A 24689-nucleotide genomic window follows, 5' to 3' on the forward strand; every position below is an offset into this window, starting at 1 on the left:
AACACACAATACGGTCCCCACAGTCATGGAAAACCTAGAAATATCAGATGTTTTTCAGGCCTGGAAAAGTCATGAAAAAAAGGTAAAAGTCACTGAAATGGGTATTATTTAATCATTTTTTTCTGCTTTCATGTTCTGCTCAAAAATATTTCATTAGCTAGATGCTATGCTGGGGGTAAAAACAGCAAAACTGGTCACCAGCAAACTAGAAAACATCAAATAAACAAAATATTTTGAATTTTTTCAAAATCTTTGACTTTTTTTACGTCATTATGCGTTAGGAAGCTCGCGCTGCAGACTGTCGTGAACGCGCTCAGGATAGTTTGCTGAGGCTGTGATTACAGGTAATAAGGTTGTAAATTATGTTCAGTTTCTTGCACAGACCGATCGTTTCGCTTCATAAGATGTATCGTCAGGACAGGAGCCATTGGTATTCATTTTGTTTTACCTGTGTATGTTTTTTTGACTCTCAAAGTGACAGTAGCCGTTGATTTGCATTATATGAATCACCAAGGACCACGGTTTCAGCTACAAATCATCTACTAAAGAAATAAAGTCACCTACATCTTGGATGGCCTGAGGGTGAGTAAATTAACAACAAATTTTCATTTTTGGATGAACAATCCCTTCAAGTGAGTGATTGGGAGAAGCAGACGGAGTCTGAAGGAGTGAAAGATTTGAGGTGAAATGAGAAGGTTCGGCTCACCTTGCTGTGGGACATCCTAATGAACCTGGCCTGACTATACGTGCCGTAAACAAAGTTGACAGATGAATTATTAAAAAGGCTCCAAAGACAGGACAAGGTGGACATTTCATCAATAGACTTGCGTTGCTGCAATGTAAAGTGCTCAGAGGCTAGTAGAAAATGCTCAAAGTTTGTCTAGAAAAGAGTAACAGTGACTTGATGGAAGTCACGCTGTGTCAACACTGCTTGGACTGCAGACAGCATGTTAATAAGACAAAGCAATAAAAACAGTGGATAAACAAAGTACAGAGAAAACTGAGGGGGGAAAATTCACCCTCAATTTAATTATACAATTATTTAATTTTGCATAAATAAATACATAAATACTTTCTCGGTTAGATAATACACAGCCAAATCCCCTCAACTTTGTTTTCCCAATATTTTATAGATGGGTCAGGAATAGGGCATTCAATTATAGGATGAAGCGTAGTGCAATATCACTCATATTTGTGTACTGAAAATTCAACTGGATTAGCAGTCATAAGCGATTTACAATCATACCATAACACAGCAGGAGAGGGGAGAAGGGGCTGTAAGTATTTTCAATATCATAACAGCACACGAAAAAAGCATATTCAGCTGCTGCATATTCAGGATTTGGGATTTACCAGCATAATTATCTCCGAGTTCGTAATCCATCGCTGACCAATCATCTGAGAGATGGGGCTTACAAAGGCCGGCTGTTACCCTACTTGTGTGGCCCTTTATGCTATAATTTGTAACTACTATGCAATCAGTTTACTCTAAATCTAAATGACTTGCGTCCTCACTGGACAGATAATCTTTAAGCTTCATGTTCCAAGAATGAATAAACAGGGGACATGTAAAAATAAGCACGGCAGATGATAAATGAAAGAATTCAAGCATTTCATTCTTTATATGCATTCATAAAATATCTCACAGTAGTAAAATCAGGATAATTCGATGATTCGTGAAAAATGTAATTTATGACAATGACATCCTAAACCAGCACAAATGAATGGAAGTGGGAAAATGAATCCATATGGGCCCTTTTCAGCAGCAGACATTTTAAAATGAAATTAAAAGCAATATTCCATTATGATCTATAGGAGACGATTAATGAAAAATTAACAAGCAAATCCAAGACCACTAACACTTGACAGTGAGAGAGAGAGTAACCCATGGTCAGTCCAGAAGTTACTGCGGTTAAGGGCTTCATAAAAGTGGTGTATATTAGCTACAAAACTACCCATTGGCATTATCAGTTGCTTAATTCTTCAACTGGAATTTTGAAATGAGGTAGCAAATGAGATGCAGAATTGCAATTTTACTGATAGATAGATTACCATCATAGTTTGTGTGCTTATCCGATTTAAAAAAAATCTTGAATGCATGTTTTTTTATGCATTTTTTTGAATTTATGCATATCTTGGCATTTCCGTCCAGCGTTTTTTTATGCAATATTCCAGATTTTGCATGAAAATAGGTGGTTGGAAACAGCAACTGACAGATAAGCCCTGTTCCAAATGTTACACTTCATATGCACTTACGATCTTGTGGACTTACAATGGTTGCTGCGTGACGCGTACAAAAAGGTGTCCCATTTGTCATTTTAGGTTTAAGAAGTGTGCTCGCGGGCACCTCTTTTTCATATTATTATAAAGTAATTAATGTTTAGAGTAGATTCTGCATCGAGAACAGCAGTATTTTTGCCATCGAGGCTGAGAGGCCTCTAACATTAATAGTACCTCAAACGGATAAAACAATGTGACAAAAACACACTTCATTCCAAAATAGATCCAAATAAAGTGGGAGAGTATACATACAATATCTAATTTCATATAGATTTGTATAGATATTTAAAAATGGGCATCTAAGCATTACGGTTTGGATTTACATGAAATGGTAACATTTTACAAAAACACTTTACACATCACAATACAATCCATTTGTAACATTAAGGTTAATACATGTTGTTGTAGTATAATTCATTGTTTGATTTTGTTTGACATTTTCAAGTCCCCAGAATATTTCGTTGTATTAATATCTTAACATGCAATATATCAAAAGAAAGGACAGACACTGTAATCACACACACACACACACACACACACACACACACACACACACACACACACACACACACACACACACACACACACACACACACACACACACACACACACACACACAAAACGTTTTATTCTAGCTTAATGCATTCTTTTTTATTAACACTTGAATGTGGAAAAGTTTCATAAAAATGCAACATAGCAAAAACCGGAGAAAATCTAATTTTTTTCAAAGACTATGTCTGGATAGGATTCAGAAAGATGATCAAAACGGAGTACATCAAGTCCATCCCCAAACATCCCCAAAGCTTCACATTGGTATAGCTCATCCTGGGTCAACATTTCATTTGGTAACATTATGCAGTTTTGATTTATATGCTGTTTAATGTTGATGATCACGTTATTTTACACATGCATCATATGCTATCGCTTGTTCCTGCTTCTTTTTCGCCTGTGTTTTGATCAGGAGATTTAGTACTCTTTCAGAGGATGCATAATAGCGCCCCTCTACCATATACTAACAGTGAAAACAAGGAAAGCCGGAAATGGTGGGGAAAGAATTAAATCATCTACTATAAATATTCAGCCCGTTCTCATCCTTTGGCGTCATACATGTGGCGCTTTGTACATTTCGTTGAAATCTTACGCACATGGCATCCTTTAGCATCAATATGAGACGCAGAACCCAAGGCGTCATACAGGTGACGCTCGTCTAAATCCAACGCACATGGCATCGTTTAGTGTGAATATGAGACACAGATCCCACGGCGTCATAACCGTAACCCTACCCCAGACCTAAACCTACCCATAACAGTGCGTGTTATATTGACGCTAAAGGATGCCATGTGCGTAAGATTTCGACGAAATGTCATATGGCGTCACCTATATGACGCCAAAGGATGAGAATGCGTTAAAATATTACAGATTTATGTGCTGCTCACAAATTTTTTTTTAAATTAATTTCAAAATATTAAATTTCATTAGGTTAAACAACAACTTTTGAATGGCAGTCAATGGAGAAAGACGCTTTTTGCCCATCTTGTTGTGTACATCTACCATCAGGGGTAAACTGGGTCACGCTAACCACCAAACCTTGCCCCCTTGATAGAAATGCATTAACTCTGCCTCCAGTGAGTATATAAAGCTGCACTGAATGCTCTCTATTCAAACAGAGAGCAAGTCATTGACCCATGCAGCAGTTCTGCTCCTTCGCTAGCTTTAAGAGATATTCTGCGCAAGGTCTTCTGCTTTGTGCGTTGGTTTCAGGCGCTGTGGGTGTGAGTTACCTCTCTCACACTCTGGTGTCAATGTTGAAAGGATTAGAGGAGCCCTAATGTTTCCCATCTGTCACTGAGCCAAACCATCCCTCGGCTCATCTGATCCACAAGCTGCTTTCTTCCTCAAAATCACATTAACAAACGATTTCTCGCTCTCTGATTAAAGTCTGGATCCCCAGGTCTGTTATAATATATATATATATATATACATTTAAAAAAAAATTTTTACACTTTTTGACCCACATACTGTACCACTTGTGCAGATCTATAAAAAGACACAACAGCTCTGTTCCAAAACCTAGTACGTAGGCAGCATTTCAAGGCATCATGGGCACACTCCTTACATGATTATTCTGCCTTGTAAGATCAATTAATTTGGCAAAATTCAAAGGCAGCATGTGTCCTTCATGGAGAATGCATTTCCTATTTCCAATGCATTACAAAAAGCTTAGGCCTAGTTAAAAAAAACATCAGAGAAATGTTGATTATAAATATAATTAATTAATTATTGTAGTCCACAGGCAGCAAGGCAGCAAGTCTGTTGCTGGATCCGCTCTGATTAAGTTACATGCATGCCATTATCTAGGATTGGGTAGGTGGTGAAATACCAACATGAGCTACACTCATGACTTAAATCATTGATGCACATGTTGAAATATAAATAGAGAAGAGGGGCTTTTAACAGATTTTTGCAGGGTTACATATAACCTGAGGCGATGCTAAATGAACCACTACAGTCGGGGCAGCTGTTGCAGTTCAGTTCCTCTCTTAGGTCCATTACTCAGTCCTGGATTTCAGCAGTGGGAGGAAGGTCCCACTCCACAGCTGATTGACGGGAAATCTAAAGAACTTAGAAGTCTAGGTGAGGACAGACACCTCGTGCCAGCAGCCAATCAAAAGGAGATCAGCGAAAGCCCAGTTGAGCCGAGAGTTTAAAGGGGCTGTGCTGTGCGCAACCTGATTATAGTAGAACCGAATTAGCAGGTGCAGACTCAGCACTGTACTTCAACTGCTTTCTAAACGTTAAAGAAATATACATTAGATATAAATTTGATTTTATTCCACATTCATATCATATCCTATGCACCAAGAAAAAATGAAAAACATATATTGGCAGGACCAATGACATCATGAATAAAAAGTAAATATATATATTGTATGCACATTGTATTCAATAACTTTCTATTTTAATCCATTTTAAAATGCTATTTATTCCTCTGATGCAAAGCTACATTTTCAGCATCATTCCTCCTGATCCTTCCGAAATCATTCTTATATGCTGATTTGGTTCAAGCAAAATTTATTATTATCAGTGTTGAAAATCATGATAATTCTTTTGATGAACAGAAAGTGCAAAAGAACATAATTGATCAGAACAGCATCCTTTGTAACATTAAATGTCTTTTCTGTCGATTTAATGCATCCTTGCTAAATAAAAAATATATTACCAGCCCTAAAATTTTCAAATGATAATACAAGCATATATTATTAAAAATAAAAAATAAAATAAAAAAATAAAAAATAATATTAATATATATATATAGATATATATATATTTTTTTTAATGGTTGTACTGGAAACTCCTGACCTTTCCATCTCAAAAGCTATGTTTTTGAAGACATTGCAGGCAATTTCAAATGAGCAAGTTGGCAACAGAAGTGAACTACAAAGCCTCTGCTCAGTATGACATGATCCTGTGAATCGGTACAGAGCTAAACAGTGAGACTCAGTATTTGTCACCCATTATAAAGCTCGAAGCGGGTTTTTTCTCACTCTGTCCTCGCTTCCGGACTAGGACCAATCGCATGGCCTGTAGGAGCAACTGATGTAAGCCATTTTGACATCAGGGTTACAAGAGTCACATCCCAGATATTGGAAAAATATAAAACGATGACCACATAATAACTGACATCATTAGCACTGACATCAACAGTTTAAGTGCGGAGTAAAGTGTTTGAATGAAATTATTTACTGTCAGTCAAAGAGGTACGACTTGGAGTGTTAATTGATTTCAGCATGCACCACGGTGAGAAAACTGACTTCATTTTGCTGATGCAGAGAAACAATCTAATTAAGGTGCCGTAGAGGGATCGTCTGAAATAGCAGAAGTAGCTTTACCTTTAGATTTGAAATTTCTAATATTTAATTTTTCTGCTTTTTATGATAGAGGAGACAAAACAAAGGGTAACACAACTGAGCTGCACACTGGATTAGAAGTCAATAATTACTTTTATAAATATGTTCACTGTCTTATTGTGCATAAAGTATAGGTACAAGCAATTACAAATACAAATTCTTGTTACAATACATACACAATACACTGTTTTACCTAAATGGGAAACTTGCTCCACCTCTGAAACAACTATCCTTTTTGAATGATGTCATGAATCTCTCTTACTTTTCGGCACTTCCCACCAAACACCTGGTTTCATCCTTCACTTCACTTCACTTAACGGTCACTTTACACAGTCCGATCTATTCCCCCGCATAAAATCAAGTCTTACTCAGCATTTTTTCCCAGTGAACATTTTCACTGTTGAATTAGATGTTGGCATCATCCACAGGACTTATGCAGCAAAGACATTTTAGACATTGTTTATTATGAACCTGCCATTCAAAATCTGCCAATGACGTAATGTCCCATCAGTCTCTTTATTGCTCTCACTCTCATGGCACCCATCACATTCATCCCTAGGCATCGGCGCACGGTGTGAATTGTCACAGCTACGTTACATATATAAACCCATGTGACAAATGGGGGCTTTAACTAGCAGGAACTGACCAAATTAGAATGAGTTCGGCGGGACCCCAACAGTGGAGAAGCATTTAACTAAGGAAAGCAAAAAAATAAATAAAACACTTACAAATCATTATTGGTGTTAAAAGATAGATGCACACAGGGACATCCACATTGAAGCTAGGGAGAAGTAGAGACTGCGGTGTCACAGGGAAAGGGAATGAAATATTGAGAGAGTATGTGGTTTATACAACACAATAGTGATGCCCATTCTTTCAGTGGCCTTGGTTTCCATACAGTCCATCCGTAAAATATTCACAGCGCCTCACTTTTTTGTTATTATGTTACAGCCTTATTCCAAAATGGATTCAATTAATTATTGTCCTCACAATTCTACAAATAATACCCCATTAATGACAAATTGAAAGAAGTTTATTTGAAATTTTTTGCAAATTTTTGCAAATTTGTCAAAAATGAAAAACGAAAAAATCACATAAGAGCTCAGGTGCATCTTGTTTCCATGATCTTCCTTGAGATGTTTCTTCAAATTGTTTGGAGTCCACCTGTGGTAAATTCAGTTGAGTGGAAATGATTTGGAAAGGCACACATCTGTCTATATAAGGTCCCACAGTTAACAGTGCATGTCAGAGCACAAACCAAGCCATAAAGACCAAGGAATTGTCTGTAGACCTCTGAGGCTGGATTGTATTGAGGCACAGATCAGGGGAAGGGTACAGAAAAATTTCTGCAGCATTGAAGGTCCCAATGAGCACAGTGGCCTCCATCATCTGTAGATGGAAGAAGTTTGGAACCACAAGGACTCTTTCTAGAGCTGGCCGCCCGGCCAAACTGAGCGATCAGGGTAGGAGGGCCTTAGTCAGGGAAGTGACCAAGAACCCGACTAAGAAAGTTGACCAAAAGACACCTGAGGACTCTCAGACCATGAGAAACACAATTCTCTGGTCTGATGAAACCAAAATGTAACTCTTTGGCCCGAATTGCAAATGTCATGTCTGAAGGAAACCAGGCACCACTCATCACCTGGCCAATACCATCCCTACAGTGAAGCATGGTGGTGGCAGCATCATGCTGTGGGGATGTTTTTCAGCGGCAGGAACTGGGAGAGTAGTCACGATTGAGGGAAAGATGAATGCAGCAATGTACTGAGACATCCTTGATAAAAAACTGCTCAGAGCGCTCTGGACCTCTGACTGGGCCGACAGTTTATCTTCCAACAGGACAACGACCTTAAGCACACAGCCAAGATAACAAAGAAGTGGCTACGGGACAACTCTGTGAATGTCCTTGAGTGGCCCAGCTAGAGCCCAGACTTAAACATCTCTGGAGAGATCTGAAAATGGCTGTGCACCGACGCCCCACATCCAACTGATGGAGCTTGATAGGTTCTGCAAAGAAGAATGAGAGAAACTGCCCGAAACAGGTGTGCCAAGCTTGTAGCATCATACTCAAAAATACGTGAGGCTGTAATTGGTGCCAAAGGTGCTTCAACAAAGTATTGAGCAAAGGCTGTGAATATTTATACATGTTTTTTTTTTTTTGCACAGATTTAAAAAAAAACTCCTTTCACATTGTCATTATGGGGTATTGTTTGTAGAATTGAGGAAAATAATTAATTTAATCCATTTTGGAATAAGGCTGTAACATAACAAAATGTGAAAAAAGTGAAGCGCTGTGAATACTTTCCGGATGCACTGTATCTATATCGAAAACCTTCAAAGGTTTATGATATTGTTAAAACAAATTCTCTGTGAAGAATATAAATTTCCCAAGGATTTGATTTAAGTCCCTCAAAATATCCCATCCTGTCAGGAAAAAATACAGTAAGACTGATACATTACTCCCTTCAAAGAGAAATCTTAACCCTCTCCCTCTTTCACCTTCCATCTTCATCCTTCCTGCTAATTACTAGAACTAGCTGACCTTCCCAATATCCTAGTTTCCCAGCTTCCTTATCATTCGTTAAACTCCGCAGAGACGCAGGAGATGTGGAGGCAATTTATTTCTGCCCCATTACATACCCAACCAGGAGCAGCAGCCCCCTCCCGGGCTTTTCCGTCAGTAAAAATAAATGCAAGGTCAAAAAAGCTACGCACACAATGACGAAGGTATGTGTGTGTGTGTATATTGGAGGTAATATGCATGCTAATTCAGGTCATGTTAGATGTCATGTCACAATTGCATGTCACTCCACAGCAGTCATGACCTTAACAGCAAATGAGTTTTTATATAATTCAGCTGATAAAAGACTCTCTGCAGTACCGCGCAAATGACAGATGACTATTAGACCAACTGAGACAGATGTTAATAGACATAACTGATAAGATGACGGTATATACTGTGTGACGGTAGGAATTTGTCAGTTTCTGCTGCTGTTTATACAGCCGTAAAAATATTTGCAATTAAAAAACATGGAATCTCAAAAAACCGAGTCAGAAGAGCTTTTGATCATTCTGCCCATCCTTAGATATATCAGTAATTAAATCTTATAATATTATTATGGTAGTGTCAATGTGGAACCAAAAAGGCCACAAAATACAGTATAGGAACAAATCTAAACATGCCAATTAATGCGTTGTACTAAGTTAACCTAAATAATTTGACTAAAATATGAAATATCTACTTGTGCTTGCTTGTGTAGAAGGACTGCCTCTTTTGCTCATGGATCACTTGCATGCATGATGGTGAGCTCCATAAATCACTTGCAGACAGAATGGGACTAATTACCAGTCACCTATACAGGCATCTCCTAGCTGCAGGGGGGACAAGCTATACCAAAAAACAGTCTTTTGAGAATCAAGGCTTTTGTGCAACACACGGAAAAGATAGCGACCCACAATAGTGTCGGTGTCTGAAGAAAAAAAAAATCGTGAGGTTACTGAGAATGATCCATGTGAGTCTGTGTACTGTAAATAATGTGCAATGTATGGTCTGCAACTGATATTGGGTAAATATAAGGGAAACATAACAATTTTCTGGAATTGTCTGTGGCCGAACTCTGTAACTCATTTTCTGGTGATCATGACAACATGTTGCCATTTGCAACGCGTTTTATTGACATAATTGATGAATGTCTGAGTAAAAAAACAGGACATTCAGTGAAAAATGTAGGACAGGACTTGATTTTGTCCATCAGGAATTGATTGGATTGTGTAAACTGGTTGATATACACTGCCATTCAAAAATTTGGGGTCAGTAAGATTTTTGGTTACCCTTCATTTTGATAGTCCACTTTAGACATTCTACTAACTATAAGTAACTTTGCAGGTCAACTAACTCTCATTTATTTGCAACTACATGTCAACTAACTAAGAGTATTAGTAGATTGTTGGGTTCGTGTTAGTAGAATAAGTTAATGTACTTGCTAAAATGAATAGTCAGTGGAATGTCTGTTGGGGGAGCATCAAAATAAAGTATTGGCAGTCTAATACTGTAATGACTGGTAGTTGACATGTAGATGCAAAGTTACTTATACTGTTAGTAGAATGTCTAAAGTGGACTATTGAAATAAAGTTTTAACGGAATTTTACATTTTTTATAGAAGTCTCTCATGCGCATGTTCATCAAGGATGCATTTAGGCTATTTGATCAAAAATACAGTAGAAAACAGTAGCTAATATTATGAAATGTTATTAAAATGTATGACTCTTTTCTATTTTAATAAATTGTAATATAGCCTATTAGAAAAAGTAATTTATTCCAGTGTTGGCAAAGCTTTTCAGCATCATTACTCGTTACATCATTACTGTCATTACTTGTCATATGATCCTAATATGCTGATTTAGAGTTCAAGAAACATTTCTTATTATTATCAAAGTTGAAAAAGTTGTGCTACTTAATAATTTTCAGGCAAAAATTTGTATCGCTACTGATAAACTATCTGCAGAGCAGAGAGATATCATACTACAAGATGAGACAAGCTCAGTTCTCACCAAGAAGCTTGATTCCTGATATAAATCTGTGACTTAAAACATTAGCCTACAATTATAACGCTATCTCCAAATCTCCAGGGTATTGACTTCCTTTCAAATGGACCCAGAAAAAGTATAATGGCAACTAGAGACATCATATTTATCAAATCAACCAATGACAGAATGTTCAAACCATTGAAGGATTCCAGGAATGCAGAAATGACACATTTCACCAAAATACTTATTCTCGTTGACCTCGAATAACCCCAAACTGCTCCACTATTTCCTTAAAAGACATCTATGAAATTGCCAAGATGTTCTTGTTAATCTTGTATAATCATTAGCAGAGGCGGGGAGGTTAAATATTGTGCAGATAATCATTTTCTCTCTGGATTTTACAGCAGGTCTTCGGAATGACTTGCAGCAGCATGCTGTTGATTGAGATTTTATGAGTGAGTTTGTCACGGATATTAAATAGCGGCGATGAGACGGTGTAACACTGCCATACAGAAGGAAACTCTTTGATTTTACTCTCCAGAAGTGCTTCTCCACACTCATTGAGAAACCAAGGGCACATCACCAGCTCATATTTCTAACAGAGACAGGAGGTATAATATCAGCCCTGTGAACATTTGAGAGCTCAGGGTTACAATTTTGTGCTGAGCTGAAGAACAATCTCAAAGTTGAATTAGGCAGGCTCTCTTTACTTTCAAAAAATGCATAGATCAGAGTCCCATAATACAATGTTCCAGACTTATTAAACATTAGGTTCTCTTCAAAGAAGAAAGGGTAGATAGTGTGGAAGGAAGGAAGGAAGAAAGGAACGAAAAAAACGAACATGTGCTCTATTCTATGCCTGCATATGCTTGCTTATTGTCACTGTGGGTACATTTATCTTATGGACGCCTAGAACAAAGGTGGACTAATATGTGTTTATTTCCCAAGATGCCTTAAGCCTACAACTTGTTTTGCTTTTCAAGGCATGACGCAATACTGCTGAACAAATGAATCTTGATGAGTAAAGGACATAAGTGCTCTATTAATTATGTACAGGTAGACGACACTTCAGTGAGAATATCTGAGAAGCAACACCTATGCATTATGTTCACATTGCACACACTGAGAGAGAGAGAGAGAGAGAGAGAGAGAGAGAGAGAGAGAGAGAGAGAGAGAGAGAGAGAGAGAGAGAGAGAGAGAGAGAGAGAGAGAACCCAATACACAAAAACTAGCATAAAACTCTGACAACATTTAACCAGGTAAATTTGGTTGAAATAATGCATGAACTTTTTGACCAACACTGATTAAAGTCCAGGGCAATCATATTCAAAGTTTTTATATTTCCATTTAGGATATTTCTAATATTTTTACAATTATGAAGGAACAAAGGTTGTTCAAAGACACAAAGGCCAGAGCTTAAAGTCAGCATAAAGCCCTTTAGGTTGCATATTATGAGGCTAAATGTAGATTTACAAATATGAGAGGATTATTTGGTCCAAGGACAAATGTGAAATTATGGCATCAAACTGTGAAAGACACTCACAGCAAGCAATCCTGTATTACTGTTGTGCCTACATGCACTTCCACCTGTCACCATTTTTTCCATACATACATCAATATACATAAAAATATCTATAATTTAGCTATGGCGATGAAGATGTCTGATGTTGAACACCTGAGACCACCCATGCTGACAATGAAAGCATACTGTATAATTAATTTCATTCATGAATGATTATTATTATTATTTTGTTTTTTCTGTTGTTATTTAATGGAATGTATCGCTCAAAATAAAAGATGCCAGAACTCAAAAAGGTCGCAAAATCACCAGATGAGAACAGATTATTGAGAAAGTGAGTAGAACTGGTAGAGCCTTATTGGTTTGATTCGTGAACGAATCCTTCGCATTGGTTTTATCAACTGGTGATTAATTGAGGAGATCCGATTCAAACGAATCATTCTTTCACAAATCGAAAACTTCTACTTCTCAAATGACAAGGGCGCAACTCAAGATTATCAATTCAAACTGTTCATCCACAAAGCTGTCATATGGCTTCCGAAAACCTGGAATATAATACGAGTCATATGGACTACTGTTATGACACGTTTATGATTTCAAGTCCTTTGTAAAGGATTGATATAGCACAGGAAATATAATACAGTGCAGGACATTCTTCATACTTTCAAAGAAAGTATGAGGATGAGCTTTAATTTCTAAGTGAACTAACGTTACATTTAAGTAGGCTACTATGTCTGTTATACAGAGAAACCTACCAAACTACACAGCATTTTTGGACATAACTAGCGCGTCGGTTGAGATATGACGACTATGATGCCTTGCAGGACAGAAATTGACAGTAAACTACTTTAACTGTTAGAGAAAGCGGTGCGAACAGATAAGGTGAAAGTGTTTTGCCAAACTTAATTAAACATACGGAAAAAAATGAAGAAAGATGCGCTTCGAGAGAAAATAAGAAATATTTCTGCCTAAAATAGCCTACTCATAAAATCACACAAATTAGTTGATATATCAAATACTGGCTTGATGCTTCAAGTTGTTTTTCAATCACTAAAATGAAGTTGGACGGAGCGGTACTGAAGTACTGCTGTCAAAATGCATTAGCACATGAATTCTCCTGCGGTTCACTTACCTGAACAGCTGATGTTTACCGGTGACGTTGAACGGACTTGGCTTCACTCTGGGTTGCAGGTTGCAGGGCGCAAACGGACTGCGAGGAGATGCGCCGCATCCTGACTGAAGTTTACGAATCCTACTATGGAGAAGGATTCGTGAGTAAATTTCATCCCACCAGACTTCGCCATTGGCAGGTTCCTAAGCAACGTCAACTGTAATTAATTAATATTCATCACCAATATTTCGCCATTGGCCAGTCAACTAGAACGTCAGCGTGATATAATTAATATTCATATTTTGAGCATTCCCTATTGGATGGTAACCACGCGACGTCAGCACTGTGTAAGTATTATTCACAAACTGACGTCGCTATAGTAGCTATTTGTGTAGAATTCGTAATTTTTTCCCGATACCTCAGGGGCAGCGCTACCTGAGAGCACATACTGTATGGCCTACTTTCACTGCCTGTACACTCCCTTCCTCTCTTTCTCCCTATGGGAAGAAATCGCTTGGCAATTATATGCCAATAAAAATACCCCTGAAAGTTTTCTCTTCTTGCACATGAAGTTGTTGTTAAGCAAATATTGTTTATAAATTATAATTTTGCATCCTCAGGGGAAATTAAGAAGAAGAAAAAAAAACACTGAAAATTGTTAAACGTCTTTATTTGTTTTATATTTACATTCATGCATTTAGCAGAAAAAACGTCAAAGAGCAAACAGTAATGCACAATGCAGGATTATAGACAATTGGTATGTTAAGAAAGCTATTGTAGCCTATAAAATAATAAAAGTAAATTTCCCCATTGACATCCATAGTATATATATATATATATATATATATATATATATATATATATATATATATATATATATATATATATATATATATATTATTATTATTTTGCTCCATAGGCCCTACCAACTGTTTGATTACCCATATAGGCCTACTTCAAAATATCAACAAAAAATATATAATTTTGTTCAGCAGAAGAAAGAAATACATACAGGTTTGGAACAACCCAATAATTCACTAATAAAACCAATGCCTGCCCTCCTTTAGGCAGGGGTAGCTTGAGCCAAATTCGACTTCGGGACACAAGGTTTGAATAATGTTCAAGATGTCTGCTGTGGCGAGATGGCCCGCCAGAACGTATAGACCCCTAATTGCACGCTACAGTAATAGTGATCTACAAAAATTCTATTTTAGAATTTAAAAACAGGGTTTGAGGAAGCACCCACACGGAACTCCACCCGTTTACTCACTTCCTGTGGTGACGTTGGGCAAAGCTTCCATTCATGGGGTATTTTCTTTCCAGACATTCACAGAACTGCCCATTCTCACAGCAACAGCCATCAGCATGAGCATGAAACGCATGGGCCGCAAGGGACGTCTGTTGCAGTGGGAGGTAGATGAGAGTGGTGATGGGTTGAAATAATTTTCCATATTAATAATCATAAATACAAACATGCATGCACAGATATTAATGGAGATGGATGCAGTCATCTCAAGTGCACCAGATGTTGATGTCAAGTCTGTCCTGTGTAGGAGTGAGTCAGGTCTAATGAAAGCTGCTATTCCCACAATTCCTGAATGTGCTCGATTATCTCACCTCATTTCTCAGCCTGTGAACTATGAATACATTCTATAATGTCAACATAACAGAAGAAGATCAGACGCAGTCTTGCTTAATACCACTGAACGAAAAATGAAATAGCAGCATCCTTGTAGCTTCTACAGTTGAGCACAGTGTTAGCAATGCCAAGGTCATGGGTTTGATTCCCAGGGAATGCATGAACTGATCAGATGTAGGCTATACATTAAATGCAATGCAAGTCGCTTTAGATTTAAGCATCTGCCAAATGCATAAATGTGAAAATAAAGAACCACATGGAGCAAAAGTGATTCTGAGTCAGGCGTGCAAATTTCCAGTTAGCTGTGAATGGAAGGGGTTTGCTTCCAAAAACATCTTGTGATACCAAAGTGTAAAATTCCTGCAGAGATGCTGGTGACGCTGAAAGAGCTAGGGACTGTGACAGTGTGGTGTCGAAGGAGTAAGAAATAACAGGTCTATCTCTTGCCTCACTGATAATGAAACATGCAAGCTTTTCCCTCCAGAGCACTCCTCCACTTCTCTTAGACAGAGAATGAGGTTCTTTTACTCTGATAAGAGTCTGTCTCGAGCAGGAACCAATGCTAAACAAGGCAATTAAGCACAGAAAAAAAAACACTTTAGTCATTAATAACAAATATATAATCAATGCTTACATTAAATAAAGCTTATTTAATTTGTTTTACATTTATTTTGTAATGCAAATTGTATTACAGGAATGCTAAAAAATCTCAATAATCAAATGTATATTTCTTAAACCGTCAAAATCAAAATATATAAAAAATAAGATGCATTACAGTAATGAGAATGTTTTCATAGCTTCATTTTTTTGCTATATATATACACAGACACACACACACACACATATCATCATCATAATTAAATAATTCTCATTTACGTAATGCATCGTGTTCTTCATATAATTTATATACCACAAAGCAAACCTTGGATCCTTCCTCTTTAAATTGACTGCCAGCTCTCAATTGATGACCTTTAATTCAAATGAGTTTCGCTGCTTTACAATCCCAGTGGGCTTGTCCTGTGTCCCATTAACATCAGCTACAAAGAAAAGGGCTGTTTCTATATCAGGCTTCACGTATTCAGTCTCAGTTACCCCTGAAGGTCACGGCAGATTTAAATCCTTTTGGGCAGCACAGCAGAAATCAGTGAAAGCAAAGCAGCTTCATGTCCAATGACGGACATGCTGTTTGAAACGCACGCATTTCAGTGCATCTGAAATGAGATGTGACAGAAATCACATTTGCTGTATGCGCAACAACGAACATCATGCGTAGCCTATACCACATACATTTACTAAGATCTACCATTGACACAAGCAAAGAATTGAGATGGAAAACCTCTTGAGACATAAACCCCCCCAGATTATTCATTTTCGACATTTAATTCAAAATCAGAACGAAGCAAAATATATTTTTAGTTTGGTGTTTGGTCTGAATTTTATATTTTTTTTATCAAAGGAACCAACATTAAATAGTCACCATGATAGAACGAATATAAATACATGTTTAATTCAAAAGCAGTATGATGAGTAGTTGTGATGCCACAAACAACTAAAATGAATCAACTAAATGAAAATAATCAACTTTAAAAACACCATATTTGCTTACAGATGCACAAAAATAATTTTATTTATAAAAAAAAAAAATCAAAAATATTAAGCAGCACAACTGTTTTCAACACTGATAATAATAAGAAATGTTTCTTGATGAGCAAATCAGCATATTAGAATGATTTATGAACATAAAAATTTCCACTTTGTAAGTGTAGGCCGACAGTTTAATAAACAGATACTTTATAGACCGTAATCTTCGCGTATACAAGAAGCAGCCAACTTTGGAAAACAGTCTCGACCAGTCGAACCACGAAAGCCGTTCTACGTTCTGGTCGATAACAGAGACCTAAAAGGACTTTGTCGATAGTCACATATCAGCTCACGTAGCACGGCGTTCGTGGTTCAAGACTGTTTTCCAAAGATGGCTCCTGCTTGTATACGCGAAGATTACTGTCTTTTTTCTATAAAGTATCTGCTTATTAAACTGTCTGTACACTTACAAAGTTCTCAATGCTTTGGTTTGCAGGTAGGGACCCTCATTATGCTTCAGTGTTAGTGTGGGTTAGTGGTATTAACTAGCGATTTTTATTCGTACTTATTCGATGCCCCATACACAACTTATCTGTAGTTAAACTAAAAATAACATTAAAACTGGGTAACTTACATTCGATTATCATGAAAACGCATCCCAAAGAACGGTCGACTCGGTACCCATGTGTTATTTAGCCCTAGGTTAATTTTTGGCCGGAATTGTCCTATAATTGGTTTTAAATCATATGCGGCTTAAATAAGCACAGTAAACCTTTGAAATTTATAGCAAATGTTATCTTTAATCTTGCTTTTCCCCCAATTACTTCAGAGACAACATCAAAAATACAATTGGGTAAAGGTTACACAAAATACAAAATATTTTACTGTTTAACCGCTAATTGTTTCAGGAACACCTTACACACCATCAGAGTGTGTATGGTACATTTTCACCATCAGACTGTGTGCGGTACATTTCCCCATGAGTCCTTTCAAATGACAGCTCAAAGACGCTATGCTTTACTGTATAACAAAGGCTAAGCAAAAGCACATAGGTGAAAGTACATTGAATGAGGAACGGCTCAAAATTGGTACAAGAACATCATAATTTGATTGTGTCTTCCTTCAGGCGGCTATCTGCGTCTCCTCGGTGAGCCATCCCTGCTCCTCTCGTCTTTCCTCCTGTCAGAATGCCTGTTCTCTTTGTCCGCCCTCTCCAAGCCGTTCCTGTACGAGTCCCTGGAGTCGATCTCTTTGCGGCTCCTCTCTCGTGACTTTGACCTGTCCCGGCTCCGCCGCAGAGGCTCCTTCTCTCGGCTCTGCCGTCTATCTTTGTCCTTGTCCGCTCTGGAATCGTTTTTGCCATCGTCCTTGTGCCTGCGTGAATCTGGCTGTCTGTCCTCATAGTCCTGAGCGTGTCTGGGATGCTGCTGCTCCTTATGTCCTCTTCCCCGCTCTGGTTCTCCTCGTTGTCGAGCAGGGGGCGACTCGTCCCCGTGTCCCCGGCGGCGAGAATCTCTTTGGTGTTTGTCGGGTCCACGGCGGTCCTCGTTGTCGCCATCTTGCCGGCGGTTCTCGTGCCTCTTGCTGGGCCGCTCCTCCAGAGGAGATCGCTGGTTTGCTGCCTTGCTGGACTTCTTCTCCTTGTTCTTGTCTTTTTTCTTCCCCGAAGCCTTCTTGCGCCTCGAGTCAGAGTCTGTGAAGGAAGAGAAGAATTTCAAGGGTCAAATCAAATGTGATGTGTTCAGTTTGGAGGAGGAGTTCCTTCAGTAACATAGGAAAAGGTTAAGGAATCAAAAGGAATTCTAGTTCGGTTCCACTACGATTGCACGCTAGCCTTAAAGTCGCGATGTGACATCTTATTGTGATGTACCTCCAAGTGCATCGGATTATTGTAAAGACAAAAAATGTAGGACGGGACTTGGTTGTTGATCGATTGGAAGTCAAGTTACCTTTATTTATATAGCTCTTTATGCAATATGCATTGTTTCAAAGCTGCTTTAAAGTGATCAACAGGAAAATAATGATCAGTGATGCAAACAAAATTAAATTCTGCTGTAAACAAGCTCTAAAAAGACTAAGTGTCCTTACTCAGCTGAAGTCAGTTCAGTGTTGATTTAGTTCGGTTCAATAACAGTGAAAAATATAATCAATTATGCAATGAGTTCAGATTTCAATGCAGCCTGTAGTCAATTGCGAGAAAGAGCCGGGGTTTAAGCCGACAAAATGATTGGAGAAGCCCAGCGTACGTCCCCAGAGAGAAGTTTGTCATAGTAGGAAGATGACAATTTTATTATAAACTTGCCAAAAATTATTTTAAAAAAAAATGAAATATGAATCATTTCACAATAATGTCAATAACATGCACCCAAAAAAGAAAATTAGCCCATGATTTACTAACCCTCAAGTCATCCTATGTGTACATGACATTCTTCTTTCACACGAATACAATCAGAGTTATATAAAAAAAATGTCCTTGCTCTTCCAAGCTTTAAAATGGGAGTGAATGTCTGTTTCTGATTTGAAGTCCATAAAAGTGCATCTATCCATGATAAAAGTGCTCCACACGACTCCTGTGGGTTAATAAAGGCCTGAAGCGAAGTGATGCGTTTGTGTAAGAAAAATATCTATATTAACCATATTAAGTTACAAAGTAAAATTGTATCTTCTGGCCAAATGGCCATACGCAGTCTACTTGTGCCTAAACGCAACTAATGACGTCAGAAGTAGCGTAGTGCGCCGTGGCGTAGAGTAAATATCAGCAGTACATTGCATTACTCGTGTAAGTTGCGCTTTACAGTTAAGTCAAATCCGTAAGTTCGTTTGGCCGGAAGCTATTTATTTTACTATATAAAGTTTTAAGTATGGATATTTTTCTTAGACAAACGCACTGCCATTATAAAGCTTGTAAGAGCCAGGACATTTTTTTAAATAACTCTGATTGTATTCGTGTGAAAGAAGAATGTCATGTACACCTAGAATGACTTGAGGGTGTGTAAATCATGGGCTAATTTAATTTTTTGGGTTAACTATCCCTTTAAATGTCGATGTTAAGTAGATAAAACTGTGCCAGTTCAAAGCAACCATTAGACGATTCAAACCGATAAATTGGGATTGCTGTTTTTAACTGATTCATTATAACAAATCAACTCATGAAAGTCATTTGTAAACAATTCGTGTGTGTGATTTAGACTAGAGAGACCGTAGCACTAAATTTGGCCTATTCTCAAGTCAATATGATCAAACCACTAAAATGCAGTGTTAAAGTCGACATTAAATGGAAATTGATTGGATCTAAGGAAGTTGGGTGTTGCTAATTAAATTAAAGGGAGATCTGAATGCCAGATTGCAGGATATTTAATCTCACCCTCCACAGAGACACACGTCATGAAGAAATGGGGGGGGGGGGGGGGGGGGGGTGCACAGATAAATCTTGTAGAACAAACATTGCAACATTCTGTTAAAAAAATAAATAAGAATTGTCCATGTTGATGTCGTGAAGACTTTAAATGTATTTCTGCATGTTTGAGGGAACTGCTGGAGGACTGAAAGTATGTCCTCCTTGAAAAGCAGCAATAAACATCAATTAACATTCGTTAAACGGTAGCAGAGGAGATGAGAGAGGCCTGACATCACATCTCGTCTAAAAATGTAACTTCATTAACAGCCTTAAGAACAAATTACAGCACTTCAACAGCTGAGACTCTTAGACTCCTGTCAGAATCTGCCTGTTCTCAAATCTAATTATAATCTCTTTTTACACATTGCTGAAGCCATAAAAAGTGTCTACTTGCATGCAGATTGGGAAGGGGAAGTGTTTATCCACCTTTTTCTTACGTCCTATGACACTTTGCACAAATTAAAGCATACGTACGAAAACACCCGGGAAAGAGATGTGAGGACTTAGGGAGAAAAAACAAGAGATTCTTAGTGCATTCCAGTGAATTATTAATAGTATATATCATAAATTAAATTGGAAGAATTTCGAAAAAGAATGCGACTGAAAAGCTTTTGCCACAGATATTGTTGTAATACTACGTCACATTAAAATACCAAGTGTTACGTTATTCTCTTGAAGTCTGAACACGAGAACATGAAGACAATTTTAAAGCCCATACAGTCAAACTGATGGATAAGGAATATTTGTAGCGCAACCTAGTGATTTGATTTAGTCTTTTTTAATAAAACTTCCCTAAACTGGAAGTGCCACCAATATCTAAAACACAGTAGTCTCGTTAGGAGAAAAGTGTATATTTATAATGCCGTTATTTAAAATAAACTATTTATGACCAATCCCTGGTTGGGATGAAGATATTTCTCCCATGGAAAGTTGATCTATGAAATAAATTAGGGTTTTAATTAAAGGTTAAAGATGTTTACACTTTTTATATGCTTATTATATGTTATATTTGTTACATAATTTATATATACTGCATATAAAAAACATATAAAGAAACTTTAAAAAGGCCTGGTTTTCCATAAGAACAGGGATCCTATATAGCTCAAACTTCAAGGATTCTTGTCAAAATTTGAGAATTTGTGTGATGGGATCTACAAAGTGGACACTCCTAATGTTCTGAAGTACAGACTGGTGATCATCAGGGCTCAGGAAGGGAGGGGGGAAACACTCCATAACAAGCAGAATAATTAAGGAAGTAAAACAAACACAAAACTGATCGCATGTCAAGTCCAGACACAAACGGCATGAATAATTAGGCACCGGGCCAATGGCCGCACTTTCTTTCACATTTCATCAAGTAACAATGGGAAACCGGATTACCCCTGCTATTGTTCATTACGAGGGTAAACCCACTGCAATGTCCACAATTAAAAGCTTTCAGTCCAATCTAAACCATTCAAAATGGGACATTTAGTCATGGGTATAACAACACTACTTACAATTCAGGAGGGAATTGTAATTAAGGCTGCATGACATATCAAAATAAATTGATATTGCAATATGGCTTAGTTCGATAGTGAAACTGTAAATTAATTATAATATATGCGCTGCCGGTTTCACTGATGCTGAAATACTGTATAATGAGCTGCATGCGTGTAAAATACAGCTCTGTGCTTCATGAATGAAAAAATTATGATGTACAGTGTACTATAAAATTATTTTTTATTTTATAAAATACAAAAAATTTTATTTTACAATATAGTATTTTTTTTTCTATGCAGATGCACTCCTCAAAAAAAAAAAAACTCATTCTAGAATGATTTATTCTTTCAAAATAGCTATTCTTGTCATCTGTTTTTTTTATATCACAATATATAGTAGAAAAACTGAATATCCCAATGTCAGTTTTTTTCCAATTTTGAGCAGCCCTAATTGTAAGGAACATTTTACTTGTTTAATCTATTGTGATTCTGATTTCACTTAATGATTCGTTTTCCTCAATGATTCCTTTAGTACTTCAGACAAATAGGCTAGCCAGTCATTACAAATATTTGAGGAAGAAAAGGCCCTTTTTTAAACTTAAATGACAAGTGTTTGGATACCTGAAGAGCTGCCACTGCTGGAAGAGGAGTTCGAGCCGCTGGACGAGTCAGAGTCGCTGTCACTGCTGTCACTGTCAGATGAGGAATCTGAAGATGAGGAGGAGTCTGACGAGGAAGAGGAAGAGGAATCAGAATCAGATGACTCCACATCCTGATTCTGGGTCATGATCATCTTAGGAGCGTTCTTCAGATGTTCTCTCAGCTCATCCCTGAAAGAAAATAAACAAGTTTGATGAGCATTATTTCATAATAATTAAAGTGACCCAACAAGAGAGGTTTATCAGGTTCTTACGTCAGTCCTCCAAGGCCGATCGATGTGAAGAAATTTATGGCAAATCTTGTGTTCCTTGGGTTGTCACGTGGGAACAGACCCTCGAAGAAAGGCTGAAGAGTCCTGAGGATAAACCAATGAAATGGTCTGTTATACGGCTGCATTATAAAGTTTAATTATATTCAATGAAACCGCACAGTAGGGCTGGGCGATATGGCCATAAAATTATATCTTTGTATATACTATACATCTCGGTACTTTCTACATTTTTCTATTTGCATAAAGAAAATCTGTATTTATAAAAAAAAAATGTGTCCTACAAACAATGTTGATATTGAAGAATATGAAAACAAATATAGTGTATCTAATGAAGGCTGTGCAATATATTATGTGCAAAAGGTGTTAAAAATCACATAACATTCTAACATTGTAACATTACAATCTAAAAACAAAAATAATGCTTTTGTTTTTATATTGACTAAAGGCTAAACTAAAAATGAAAATAAAAACAAAAGCACAAACTAATTATATTAGCCTGCATTTGATTATCCCATTATAATGGTCACTTTCATAAAAATATATTTACTTGTAGGTTTAAAATTCCACATATGGCACATTTATTGTCACCAATAACAAATATTTTAGCAATATGTATATTTTAGTCAGAATTATTGCGCTACTATTCTATTATGCTCCGTCTGTTTGGCACGCATCTGCGCGGCGGCGCTCATTCACGGAAGCTTGAATTTTAGCGGAGATTCACTTACAGAAGCTCCTACTCTCCTGACAATGATATGGACATATTTGTTTGACTTTCTAACATTTACAGACGTAAGTTAAGCACTGAGGAAAGCACCACATCTCAAACGCATTAAACAGCGCAAGCATTTATCTGTCAGTCAGTAACAGTATATGTCAGAGCATCTGACAGGGCAAGCTGCTTTAAACTTGTTGACTATATCCATTTTGAAGCCCTTAATATAAGCTTGTGTCATGTTTAGGACAAATTGTACTATATATTTTCACTGCAGCAGCTCACACTGCGTCCTCTGCTATTTTCAGATGTGCTCATATCAAACTACTGTATTTATATAAACGGTATTGCCTCATTCCATATTGTTTCTAAAAAATATATCGATATATCGTGCAAACTCGGTATACTGCCCAGCCCTACCACACAGTACACAAAGAAAAGCACTTACATGTCCTTGAGTCTCTCGTTCAGTCTTGGCAAACCCATGTAAGCGCAAAGTTCCTGGAACAAAATCTTCACAAAGATTCGACTGGAGGACGTCGTTGTGTCTTCGCTCATTCTAACGCATTCAAGGACCTGAGAGAAAATGTTGTTTTACTGCATCAGGAAACCAATAATGTGTCCAGCCATATTGATATCTCTTTGTCTGAAACGTAAATACAGCTTTGCGGGATGCTAAATGTTGATGTGGTGAATGTAAAGGAGAAAGCAATAAAAGTAACTCACACTCCATGGAACAGAGTCTGTGTAAAGGAGATGAGCAAACAATCGGGCAACATTGCGAAGTTTGTTGGTTTCAAGCCGGTGGATGGTTTCATACTGCTCCTGGAAGATGGCCTCAAAACTCTCCATGTATTCTTTCTTCAACAGGCAAAACCTCTACATAAATGATGAAGATATCAGACGGAGAAACAAAAACAACTGTTGCAATCTCTTAAAGGGTTAGTTCAACAAATGTGATCAGCATAGGAGACTGACACAGAAGAGAAGAAATTGTTGAATAAATCAATAAACAGTCATTATTTCGGTTTGTTTTTTGTGCACAAAAAGTCTTCTCGTCGCTTCATAACATTAATGTTGAACCACTGTAGTCACATGGACTATTTTAACAATGTCTTTACTACTTTTCTGGGTCTTAAAAGTTGCAATGACGTTACTGCCTATGGCTGGTTTAGAAACACCTCGGATTTCATCAAAGATATCTTATGAGTCTTATGAGTAATTAATGACAGAAATTTCCTTTTTGGGTGAGCTAACGCTTTAACAAAATCAAAACAAACAAACCAATAAATAATTAAAAAAATGAACCTGCAATAAAAAAAATAAAATAAAACGGTTTCACCTTATATTGAAATTGCCATACAAACTTAATAATCTTAATAAAAATATATAAATAAATACTAAACAATAAAATAAAAATAAAAACAAATGAATATGTATTTTAAAAAATAAAACCATAACCTAAATAGTTTTTAACAAAAGAAAATTAAATAAATAAAAATGTTTAAGTGTCATCTTAACTTAAACAATAAAATGTAAAAAAAATAAAAAGTTTTATATTTTAATCATGCTCATTTCAACACGACGTGAACACAGCATA

General features: G+C 37.2%; 2 protein-coding genes across 3 annotated transcripts in view; both read right to left on the bottom strand.

The window, feature by feature from the left end:
* znf385b (zinc finger protein 385B) overlaps positions 1–13493 on the bottom strand; it is a 134487-nt gene extending 120994 nt beyond the window's left edge. Inside the window, exon 1 of the mRNA XM_077215973.1 lies at positions 13367–13493. The gene's annotated coding sequence lies outside the window, so the exon portion shown is untranslated. The remainder of the gene's footprint in view (positions 1–13366) is intronic.
* Positions 13494–17338: 3845 nt separating this feature from the next.
* cwc22 (CWC22 spliceosome associated protein) overlaps positions 17339–24689 on the bottom strand; it is a 46464-nt gene continuing 39113 nt past the window's right edge. For both annotated transcript variants that reach the window (XM_077215963.1, XM_077215962.1), the window contains exons 17-21: positions 23816–23968; positions 23538–23665; positions 22357–22458; positions 22065–22273; positions 17339–18258 (exon numbers count right to left, since the gene is read on the bottom strand). In XM_077215963.1, the coding sequence (XP_077072078.1) occupies positions 17696–18258; positions 22065–22273; positions 22357–22458; positions 23538–23665; positions 23816–23968 (1155 nt within the window). In that variant the 3' untranslated portion in view covers positions 17339–17695. The remainder of the gene's footprint in view (positions 18259–22064; positions 22274–22356; positions 22459–23537; positions 23666–23815; positions 23969–24689) is intronic.

This window comes from Siphateles boraxobius, unplaced genomic scaffold (genome assembly GCF_051911475.1).
Source record: "Siphateles boraxobius isolate OS27281-9 unplaced genomic scaffold, OSU_SipBor_1 7, whole genome shotgun sequence".
In the NCBI taxonomy this organism is placed as follows: domain Eukaryota; kingdom Metazoa; phylum Chordata; class Actinopteri; order Cypriniformes; family Leuciscidae; genus Siphateles; species Siphateles boraxobius.